General features: G+C 34.3%; 1 protein-coding gene across 1 annotated transcript in view; it reads right to left on the bottom strand.

Moving 5' to 3' along the window:
- LOC106476648 (neuroglian-like) overlaps positions 1–12,283 on the bottom strand; it is a 14,183-nt gene extending 1,900 nt beyond the window's left edge. The window contains exons 1-6 of the mRNA XM_013937290.1: positions 12,166–12,283; positions 11,158–11,263; positions 10,270–10,457; positions 8,989–9,120; positions 5,944–6,087; positions 2,018–2,169 (exon numbers count right to left, since the gene is read on the bottom strand). Coding sequence (XP_013792744.1) covers positions 2,018–2,169; positions 5,944–6,087; positions 8,989–9,120; positions 10,270–10,457; positions 11,158–11,263; positions 12,166–12,283 — 840 coding nt within the window. The remainder of the gene's footprint in view (positions 1–2,017; positions 2,170–5,943; positions 6,088–8,988; positions 9,121–10,269; positions 10,458–11,157; positions 11,264–12,165) is intronic.
- Positions 12,284–12,545: the final 262 nt, after the last annotated feature.

Genomic DNA, 12,545 nt, shown 5'->3' with positions numbered 1-12,545 from the left:
TGGAACCAAGATATTTTTACATTAATATAAAAAGTAAGGCTATGAACAATGGAACTGAGATATTTTTATGTTAACATTTCTACCCTTTTCAGTAATAGCCAACATGACGAAGGTCTTGAAAGTTTAGAAACTGGACTTAGTTTAGCTAATCCATCCAAATATCAAAGTCACTTATTTAGCCAGACTTTTTAGAGGCTTGAATAACTTTGAGCATGACATTCAGGCTAATGATGCTGCTCCTAATTTTGCTAAATATTTATGGGATATATTAGATGACAAATCTTAGAAAAAAATACTTATAAAAACCACATATCAGGCAGTATAACAGTGATGAAAACCACATATCTGGCAGTATAACAGTGATGAAAACCACATATCTGGCAGTATAATGGTGATGAAAACCACATACCTGACAGTACAACGGTGATGAAAACCACATACCTGACAGTACAACGGTAATGAAAACCACATACCTGACAGTACAACGGTGATGAAAACCACATATCTGGCCAGTACAACGGTGATAAAAACCACATATCTGACAGTATAACGGTGATAAAAACCACATATCTGACAGTATAACGATGATAAAAACCACATATCTGGCAGTATAACGGTGATGAAAACCACATATCTGGCAGTATAACGGTGATGAAAACCACATATCTGGCCAGTATAACGGTGATAAAAACCACATACCTGACAGTATAACGGTGATAAAAACCACATACCTGACAGTATAACGGTGATAAAACAGTATAACGGTGATGAAAACCACATATCTGGCAGTATAACGGTGATAAAAACCACATATCTGGCAGTATAACGGTGATAAAACCACATATCTGGCAGTATAATGGTGATAAAAACCACATATCTGGCAGTATAACGGTGATAAAAACCACATATCTGGCAGTATAACGGTGATGAAAACCTCATATCTGGCCAGTATAATGGTGAAGAAGTCTTCTTTACACGGATTACCAATATTGAATTTCTCCAAAATTTCTTTTCACATCCTAACTCTTTTCACAAAATTATTAGGCCCAACATGTCCAGGTGGTTAGGGCGTTCGACTCACAATCTGCAGGTCTCCGGTTCAAATCCCCGTCCCACAAAACATGCTCGCTCTTTCAGCTGTGGGTATGTTATTATGTGACGCTCAATCCCACTATTCATTGGTAAAAGAGTAGCCGAAAAGTTGGTGGTGGGTGGTGTTGACTAGCTACCTTCCCTCTAGTCTTTCACTGCTAAATTAGGGACGGCTAGTACAGATAGCCCTCGTGTAGCTTTGCGCGAAATTCAAAACCAAACCAAAAGTATTACGTATACTCTTAACCAACCTACCGTTCCTTACATACCCATTGTCACAATATCTCCATAGAAAACAGTCTTCAACAAAGAGAACAAAATGTTTCGATTACCAAAGTAGCCATTCCACCCACACTATTACTTATAATTGATTCCTGACCTTCAAGAAATTTTCTACAGATAAAACAAATTACTACAAAAACATATAGAACTGGTAAGACAGTCCATGAGAGTAGAAGGCTATAAAGACACTAGGATAAGAGACTGAAAATGCCAGCACCACTAAAATGAGCTGTCTTCAATCTGACACTAAAGTTATTAACAATTTCCTCTTCCAGTAACATAAAATATAACCTTCCTATTTTCTTCAACTTAATGATGTTAAAAATAAATTTCTTCCAAAACTGCTGGTTTCATTCCAGAAAAACAGATAATCTGGGACATGCTGAAGTTAACTGCACAAACCAGCATGCTCGTGAAAACACAACCAACTTTTGTGATAAGTGAAACCAAAACCATTATAATATGAAATAAGAGATCAGTTGCACTAAAATAAATAAATTCTATCTCAGACACTGTAATAATTTGGTGCATTGGAAAAACTCAAATGACCGTTAGAGGACACTGTAAAAATGACAAGTCTTCTAATGACTTAAAAAAATAGACCCTTCTAGTCTTAAAACTCTACAAACACTCATTCACTCACCTGATAACGACCTCCTGTCATTTCCTGGGTATTTCTCACCCAGGTTATGACAGGTTGGGGGGCACCAAACGCTCGACATCGCAGAGTGACGGTTGAAGTCACAACAGCTCTCGATTCTGCTTCTGGAGCCTCGATAATCGTTGGGGGCAAAGCTACAAATAACATAACAAATCAAACTGGTCTAAGTATTATAATTTTGGCAAGTGGAACAAGACAAAAGTAACATATGGTTTATAACCTACACAGGTATAACTAGTTACATTAGAATTAAGGCAAATGGGACAAGGCAAAACTAAAATGCTTTTAAACTACGTGTATGTCTAATCATGTTATAACTAAGGCCAGTGGAACAAGGCAAAATTAACATGCTTTTAAACTACACAAGTGAAACTAATTATTTTATACTTAAGACAAGTGGAACAAGGCAGAATTAACACAGTTTATAAACTACACAAATATAACTAATTATGTTATAACTAAAACAAAAGGAACAAGGCAGAATTAACACGGTTTATAAACTACACAAATATAACTAATTATGTTATAACTAAAACAAAAGGAACAAGGCAGAATTAACACGGTTTATAAACTACACAAATATAACTACTTATGTTATAACTAAAACAAAAGGAACAAGGCAGAATTAACACGGTTTATAAACTACACAATTATAAAAATGCAGTATAGTGTTCAAAGGCTTAGCACATGTTTGGAAAGAAAGGCAGTATTAATACAGTTTATAAATTCAACATACGTTGAACAAAACAGCATGCTAAGTAACACAACACATGCATTAAAAAAAGACTTAACCCTTCATGTGTTTCTTACTTGAATGTTTAGATATTTGTAATTTGTATACTTTCACAAACCCTACATAAGTAATATAAGATGAAACAATACTTCAAGAAACTGAAATTAAGGACAATTTGAACGTGAAAAAATTATCATTCATTACTGTCAGTAACCATGGTGTAATAATGTTAAACACTACTCATGATGTAATAATGTTAAACCTAACATAACCACTGAGTACAACCACTAAACATGGTGTAATAATGTTAAACCTAACATAACCACTGAGTACAACCACTAAACATGGTGTATTAATGTTAAACCTAATATAATCACTGAGTACAAACACTACTCATGATGTAATAATGTTAAACCTAACATAACCACTGAGTACAAACACTATTCATGGTGTAATAATGTTAAACCTAACATAACCACTGAGTACAAACACTAAACATGGTGTAATAATGTTAAACCTAACATAACCACTGAGTACAAACACTACTCATGATGTAATAATGTTAAACCTAACATAACCACTGAGTACAAACACTACTCATGATGTAATAATGTTAAACCTAACATAACCACTGAGTATAAACACTACTCATGATGTAATAATGTTAAACCTAACATAACCATTGAGTACAAACACTAAACATGGTGTATTAATGTTAAACCTAACATAACCACTCAGTACAAACACTAAACATGGTGTAATAATGTTAAACCTAACATAACCACTGAGTACAAACACTACTCATGATGTAATAATGATAAACCTAACATAACCACTGAGTACAACCACTAAACATGGCGTATTAATGTTAAGCCTAAATTACTTAGCGAGTTTAAATATTTTCTTATAACCTATCCAAGGAGTGTGGATGCTTCCCTTTTGTTTTTCTTACACGATTAACCCTTTATGTGCATACCATTATAACATCTTAATTTTATGAAGTTACTTTAGAAATTTAATCAAACTACTTTATTTTCAATATATGTCAATAATTAGCATCAGTGTGTAGTTCATAATTCAAATTTTTGTATTATCTAAGTTTAGTTTCTTAATATCAAAAGAAAATATTAAAAATAATCTTCAATTCTCTGTATCATGTAGCACATCTGTATACTGAGTAATACTCTTCTTCAATAACAATGTACCTACACTATCTGAGTTTATAGACACAATTTATAAATAATTTCAAGATACAATGTGCAGTTTCAAAGTCCTAACTTCTCCATTTAATGAGATATCAATAAATTTCCCAACCTATAACAAAATCTTCACTCATTTAATCTTAACTTTTAAGGCAGTTTTCAAAACTAGATCAAGTTATTTGACGTAACCAACAGAAAGAGCTTATTTTCAATTTTAAGCTTTTTAAACTGGAGGCCAAAGATGTTAAGACTACTGTTTTGTGGTGTGTTGATGAGCAAGGTTGACACTCATAGCATACAACGATCTTTTAAACAACAGCTAACTTAGTTAGAATGATAGTTAAATTATAATTGTTTTTGGATATTACTTTATAGAATTATGTAATATTTTTGTTTTAAAATACATATTTGAAAGGTGCAGAATTTTATTTAAAAAAGTTAGAGAAAATTTTAACAAGGCTTATCCCAAAAGGCAAAGATTGCAGAACTACTGTGTTGTGCTGCTGTACATCATATAAACCAGGCAATAAAACTATAAAATTACACACAAAAATAAATAAACAGTTGAAATTGTGAAAAATATCAACAGAAGATGTGGCAAAAAATTATATATTGAAAGAGCAAGAAATATATGTTCATTTTATTATTTCATTTTTGTTTGTTTGTTTGGAATTAAGCACAAAGCTACACAATGGGCTATCTGTGCTCTGCCCGCCATGGGTATCGTAACCCGGTTTCTGGCGTTGTAAGTCCGCAGACATACCATAATTTTCACATTTTACGTTAATGATTCAGCCACAGTTAGTGTTAGGTAGATAAAATAGAACCTTTCCTTAAAAAATATTTTGATATAAATTTAGAAGACTCTAGAGCAGGGATGGTCACCTTCTTTATGCTCATGGGCCAGTTTCTTATATATAATGTAGGCTGGGGACCAAAACTACAGAGACATCTTAAAAATAAATAGACACCATCATGTTTATTCAATAGTCGTTTAATTAAGAAAGACATCCAACGGCTCCCACGGCCAAGTCAGTCACCTGATATGAACCCCCTCAAGCATGTCTGGCCATACTTGCTCGAGCAGTGAGAAGTTCCAGAAAACCAGCGTCTCGTGGAGAGCTACCCGGTGTTTTACATGCAGCCTGGGTCTAGATCCTACAGGAGAAAATTGCAGAACTCATCGATTCCATGCCAGAACGAGTCAAAGCACTGAAAAATGGTAGTGGCAAATCGACAAAGTACCAATGCACATTTGTAAACATTTTTGTCAAGTTTATAATGTGAGATAAATGACTATTGAAAAAAAATCATGGTGTCTATTTACTTTTGAGATGTCTCTGTATATGGCAGGGTCAAGTACATTCAAATTACCTACTTCCAAGAATACGCAAGTTATACAGACCCTCGTTAATTATATGATTTTCAATAAATATCTCAGGACTGTAAGGGGACTGCTTTGCTTAGTCATCATTTCATTTTTCTGTTTTTCATTTCACCAAAATAAAATATGATTTAAAAAAAAGGGAAGGCAGATAAAAAACTTTGCAGGTCAGATCCAATGAGCCAGTTGACCATCAGTGCCCTAGATGTTATACAAATGAAATATGAAAACCGTAAGATGAAAAGAAGCATTTTTATTCTTAGCAAGAAAATCACCTTGTGCCCAGGGTGACTCAGTAAAGGTTTTAGAAATTCATAGACAAATTTACAATAACCGCTAGATTAAAAATTCTGATTTTTTGGCGGCACAACAGACGTTTCACACTAACTAAAGCTTTCCAAACTTGGAGAAAATATAGTCAGTAAATTCAGAGTTCTGATATGTAAATAACATCACGGTTTTCAAGGTCAGTTAAAATGATATTAGGATAAGCATAACCTATCCAGCGAATAAGAACACTTCACCTTTTAGTAATTAGGTTAAATAATAACCTACCAAGGATTATAATGACTATTCGGGGTGTACTTACCCAGAACATTCAAGTAAAAATCTGCAAACGCATATCCATGGACATTTGAAGCATTACACTGGTAAACCGCAGTATCAGATTTAGCTAAGTTTTCAATCTTCATCACATTTCCTTCAACCTTTCTCTTGGGATTCTCTTTGGCTTCTGTCAGAAATAAAGTTATAATTACGCACAAAATGTCAATTCAAGTTCATACATTTGAGAATTTATACAGATAACTGAAAAATATTTGGTGTTTATCACATTAATTGATAAGACAGATGGTAATGAACAAATTTTAAAATTTATTGATTTTACTCGCAAGTAAATCAAAACTTTTTTAATAATAGATAAGAATCAGAGTAACTTGAGTTCAGAAAAGTTTCAAGCCAGACCCAAAACGTTTATGATAATAAATAGACTTCACTCACCTACTATAAAATGACTGATATATTAAAATTTATCGACAAAATCAATATTTTTCTCTGGTATTTACAACTTGTATCTGTATCGTAGCTCTTCTGACAGTCTTGTAATATATGTGTCCATGTCAAAAACGGATTTCCTTTAATGTATGCTTGATTAGATTTCCTCTGATATGCGGCCCGGCATGGCCAGGTGGTTAGGGTGCTCGACTATGCAATCTGAGGGTCGCAGGTTCGAATCCCCATCCCACTAAACATGCTTGCCCTATCAGCCGTGGGGTCATTATAACGTGACAGTCAATCCCACTATTCGTTGGTAAAAGAGTAGCCCAAGAGTTGGTGGTGGGTGGTGATGACTAGCTGCCTTCCCTCTAGTCTTTCACTGCTAAATTAAAGACAGCTAGCGCAGATAGCCCTCGTGTAGCTTTGCGTGTACGAAATTCAAAACAAACCAAACCAAACCTCTGACTCCCTTGATATACAGTTGATAAGTGTTACCATAAAGAATATTTTCTCTGCCATGCTCACTATCCTGATGAATAGTTCATTACAGTAGGTTACCATCACGTTATTTCCTGTACCATGCCTCACTATCCTGATGAATAGTTCATTACAGTAGATTACCATCACATTATTTCCTCTACCATGCCTCACTATCCTGACAAATAGTTCATTACAGTAGGTTACCATCATGTTATTTCCTCTACCATGCCTCACTATCCTGATGAATAGTTCATTACAGTAGGTTACCATCACGTTATTTCCTCTACCATGCCTCACTATCCTGATGAATAGTTCATTACAGTAGGTTACCATCACGTTATTTCCTCTACCATGTCTCACTCTCTTGATGAACAGTTGGTTCACCATCAGGCAGCCAAAGTAATCTGTGATTTACTTAAGAATTCAGCTTTCTGAAATACAATTATTCACTAAAATTTGGTAAATAATTTCTTGAAACTTAAAGAGTGGTTAACAGATTAAGAACGTTTTTAGTATGTACAAATTACAATAATGACTTGTACACAGTGGCATACTGCTGCAGATAAAACCATGATGTCACAGGAAATGTGTATCTCGTATATTTGTTCACAATAAAATTCCAACCAATCAATAAAGCAATACCAATGGCTGGAAGAAGTACGTGAAATCTTTTTTCTGGAGAAAGGTATTTATGTAGAGATAGTGTTCAGCAATGAACATAACATTTAAAAAAATGGAGTCTTTGGTGTTCGCAGCAGTGAATTTTTGACGGCAACAGGCTTCAAGACCACATCCCAAGCCAATCTTGGGCAACATCTTTATTAAAAACTAAAAATAAAACCACATCTCTGGCCATTCTGGAGCAAAGCTCTTAACCACAAAGTAACATAAAACCACAACCCAGGCCAATCTGGAGCAAACCCCTTATCCATAAAGTAACACAAAACCCCAGGCCAATCTGGAGCAAAGCTCTTAACCACAAAGTAACATAAAACCACAACCCAGGCCAATCTGGAGCAAACCCCTTATCCACAAAGTAACATAAAAACCACAACCCAGGCCAATCTGGAGAAATCTCTTATCCACAAAGTAACAGCTATAGCTATAAAACAGCCATTGCAATGAAACTGTACGTTTCATCATACTGTTAACAAATTAATTTCAAGTCGATAAAGGCTCGAAAGCCAAAACTCTACAAGCATCCAGCGATTCTCATAACATCTGGACGTTTCTATGAAAACAGTAAGCAAGATGAGTGGAATCCCATTTGGCAACATACCTCTGGAGTCCCTGAACTAGGTTTAATAGACTTTTGTGCCTCGGTTCTGCTTAAATGTGGTTTTAGAAGCCGACATCTATATTAAGTGGAGGGTTTTTGGAAAGTCTGTTAAAATATGAGGTATAAAATTGACCTCACTCTACTTTGCGGAAGATGGTTACATGTGTAGTCATGTCCATTGGCCCAAACCCAATCACTGGTTTTGTTTGTTTGTTTTGAATTTCGCGCAAAGCTACACGAGGGCTATCTGCGCTAGCCATCCCTAATTTAGCAGTGTAAGACTAGAGGGAAGGCAGCTAGTCATCACCACCCACCGCCAACTCTTGGGCTACTCTTTTACCAATGAATAGTGGGATTGACCGTCACATTATAACGCCCCCATGGCTGAAAGGGCGAGCATGTTTGGTGGGACGGGGATGCGAGTCGAGCGTCCTAACCACCTGGACATGCCGGGCAACAATCACTGGTGGAGAAATAATATTTCAAGAGCAGCGTGGGACCTTTTAATATCTTTCTTTAAAAAATGTGCTCAACCATTAATATTTACTTTTCAGCTTCTTCCATTTCTCATTGGTCATTTTAAAATTGCATACATTAGTACAAATAATATTAAAAAAATTTATATGGAAATTATAATATAAACAAAATAATTTTTTTTTACAGATACTTGTAAATGTTTACATCTCTGCACATAAACTTGTAATTAAAAAATCGTTAGGTAAACCATACTAAATTAAATAAAATAGGTTCTTGTCCTCCAAACCCTCACTTTTAAAAGAAGATATCAAACCTTGAGATTCGCCATTCATTGACTCTATTTAACTTTTCAATATCCTGTTTAATTATGTATCACATAATATAGTATCAGAAATGTAATACCTTTTAATGGTACACCATTGACAAACCACTGCAGGTTGGGCTCAGGAATGCCACTAGCTTTACACTCAAACTTTACAGATTCTTCTTCAGCAGCACTTGTGTCATTTGGTGCTGTGATCCAAAATGGAGCAGCTACATAGAAACACACAAAACAAGGTGTATATAATCACTGTGATCCTAAATGGAGCAGCTACATTGAAACAGAAAAAACAAGGTGTATATAATCACTGTGATCCAAAATGGAGCAGCTACATAGAAACACAAAAAACAAGGTGTATATAATCACTGTGATCCTAAATGGAGCAGCTACATTGAAACAGAAAAAACAAGGTGTATATAATCACTGTGATCCAAAATGGAGCAGCTACATAGAAACACAAAAAACAAGGTGTATATAATCACTGTGATCCAAAATGGAGGAGCTACATAGAAACACAAAAAACAAGGTGTATATAATCACTGTGATCCAAAATGGAGGAGCTACATAGAAACACAAAAAACACAGGTGTATATAATCACTGTTTATTGGTTGTTTAGTTGTGATCCAGAAAAGAAAGGATACACAGAAAGACACAATACAGTGTATATAATAGTTTATTTGTGAGATAGCAAATTTTACTTTTATTCTGTTATGATTTTATTTACCATTCCTTCTATCATTTAGTTCGACTATGAATTTTTATTTAGATTAAAGCACTAACTCACCTTCTAGCTACAGCATGTTGAAGTTGATTATTTTTGTGTTATATTCAATCGACACAAGCTTCTCCTGGCAGTGATGAACAGATACTAATGTTGTGAAAGATAATGTAAATTTATGGTAATAGCTAGTTACATGAGATGTAATCTCATGGTCTACCCACTAAATAAATGCTTTCATTGATCTTGAAAACTGGGTTAATGAGTTATGCTCTAGTGAATTAAGTTTTTCTTTTTTTTCCTAGTTCCTTTGATATTTGTTGAGATTAATAACATTGAGATTTATGTTATATTGTTTATTAATGTCTGTACCAAGTCCTGGCCAGACACAAGTTTACTAATTGTAATACAGAATGTAGTGTATATAAGCAGTGTGTAATGGCTACACAGCTGTGATCCAACCAGAAACTATACAGTAATTTGTTTTAAGCTTCTTCTGAGCGATTAACTTATTTTAGCAAAAACACATCAATACAAATACAGTATTTTAAAAGTATACCATTTTAAGAGTTTAAAAAAGTGAAATTTCAAAACGATAATTGATTTTTGAATATATTGTAAAACTATAACGATCTAACAAACCTTGCACAGTGACAGCCATAGCATGGCTCTGTTGACTGCCAACTCCATTACTGGCAGTACATTCGTAAGTCCCTTCATCTTGGAAATCCACTTTCCTTATTTTCAAGGTTTTGCCATAGTTAATCATTGTAAACCTGTTAGATGCAAGGTTCCCTCCTTTCTTCTTCCACACAATATCTGGTAAAGGCCTATAAATAATGAATGAAAATTATTCTCATCATCAGTGTTTTAAAGGTTTACTAACTAATGTGATAAGTCTACAAGTAATGACAGATATTTTTAAACAGATGCTTAGTAAAGTATCTACAGATATGGAGACAGAAACTGTGTAAAATAACGAGACAGATATTCCATGAAAAACATGGAAACATAACAGTCTGTTAATGTAAAGAATATTACAGTAAGTAATGAAAAACATAACAGTCTATTAATGTAAAGAATATTAGAGAAAGTAATGAAAAAACATAACAGTCTGTTAATGTAAAGAATATTAGAGAAAGTAACAAAAAACATAACAGTCTGTTAATGTAAAGAATATTAGAGAAAGTAATGAAAAACATAACAGTCTGTTAATGTAAAGAATATTAGAGAAAGTAACAAAAAACATAACAGTCTGTTAATGTAAAGAATATTAGAGAAAGTAATGAAAAAACATAACAGTCTGTTAATGTAAAGAATATTAGAGAAAGTAATGAAAAACATAACAGTCTGTTAATGTAAAGAATATTAGAGAAAGTAACAAAAACATAACAGTCTGTTAACGTAAAGAATATTAAAGAAAGTAATGAAAAACATAATGGTCTGTTAATGTAAAGAATATTAGAGAAAGTGATGAAAAACATAACAGTCTGTTAATGTAAAGAATATTACAGACTACTCATCACTCACGTGCCACCAAAGATGCAACTCAACTCCAGCTTCTGACCTCTCAGTGCTACAACGTTTGGAGGAGAAAGGTACTGTTTAATTGGTGGATGACTCGCTCCATTTGAACCTGAAATAAATAGATAGAGAATATTTAAAAAGACACCACTAGGATATATACTTAGTTTGAAAGAGACCTAGAAAAGAACTTGTATTTAGAGTTTCATAAATAACATAATATTTTGGGACAACAAGGGACCTACTGGTCCATCTCGGCTGTCCAATCCTCTAAACTATACTAAAACTATTAAATAAATAATTAAAAAAAATATCTTAAAACCAGCCCCTATCATTCATATAGTTATCAAGCTTTCTCTTCAACTCACTGCCTCCACAACATCCGAAGGCAACTCATTCCAAAGGCCAACCACCCTGTTTGACAAATGAAACCATCTTAGCTGAAGATGACTCGTACCTTGCCAAGATTTATAGTTGTGTCCCCTAGTCCTACTATTCTCATTGTTAAATATGAAAAAAGATGATGCATAAACACTATCAATACCCTTTAAAATCTTAAACACCTCAATCAGATCTCCCCTAACTCTTCTTTTTTTAAGAGAAAACAACTTGAGAGATTTCAGCCTCTCCTCGTATGATATGCCCTCCATCCCAGGCACCATTTTAGTAACCCTTCTCTGAACCCTTTCCAACAATTCAATGTCTTTCCTTATGGTAAGGAGTCCAAGACTGAACACAATACATCAGATGTGGCCTAAACCAGTGACCTGTACAATGAAAGTATAACCTTGTATTCAATATTTCTGTAGATACAACCTAAAATCTTATTTGCTCTACCACTAGCAACAGTATACTGCTTGGATGGCTTAGGACTTATCAACCACTACACCAAGATCCCTTTCTTTCATAACACTGTTAAGGTTATTCCCATCCAAATCATACTTATAATTCAAATTATGATAACCCACATGCATTTATTATAATTAAAACCCATCTGGCATTTATTAATCCAACTCACTAAATGATCTAAATCCTTTTGTAAATCAGCAGCGTCCCCTTCGCAGTTCAAAACACCCAAAACCTTAATATCATTTGCAAATTGAAGTAATTTATTGGCCATTCCTTCATCCATGTCTCAAAAAGAGCAAAAGTCCTAAGACTGAGTCCTGAAGTACCCCACTTGTGAAATTAATCCAGTTTGATTAAACTCCATATGTAACAACCCTCTGCTTTCTTCCATCCAGCCCTTTTCTCTCAAACTTGCTAACTTATCCCCACACCTACATAAATTATTTTTTTAAAGCCTTTTATGTGCCAACTTGTCAAATGCTTTTTAGAAATCCTGATACACCAAATCTACACCCTTACCCCTCTCAACTACATAAACAGTAACC

This window comes from Limulus polyphemus, unplaced genomic scaffold, assembly GCF_000517525.1.
Source record: "Limulus polyphemus unplaced genomic scaffold, Limulus_polyphemus-2.1.2 Scaffold11109, whole genome shotgun sequence".
In the NCBI taxonomy this organism is placed as follows: Eukaryota; Metazoa; Arthropoda; class Merostomata; order Xiphosura; family Limulidae; genus Limulus; species Limulus polyphemus.
The sequence above is the reverse complement of the archived record's forward strand: the minus strand, read 5'-3'. Positions and strand labels throughout refer to the sequence as shown.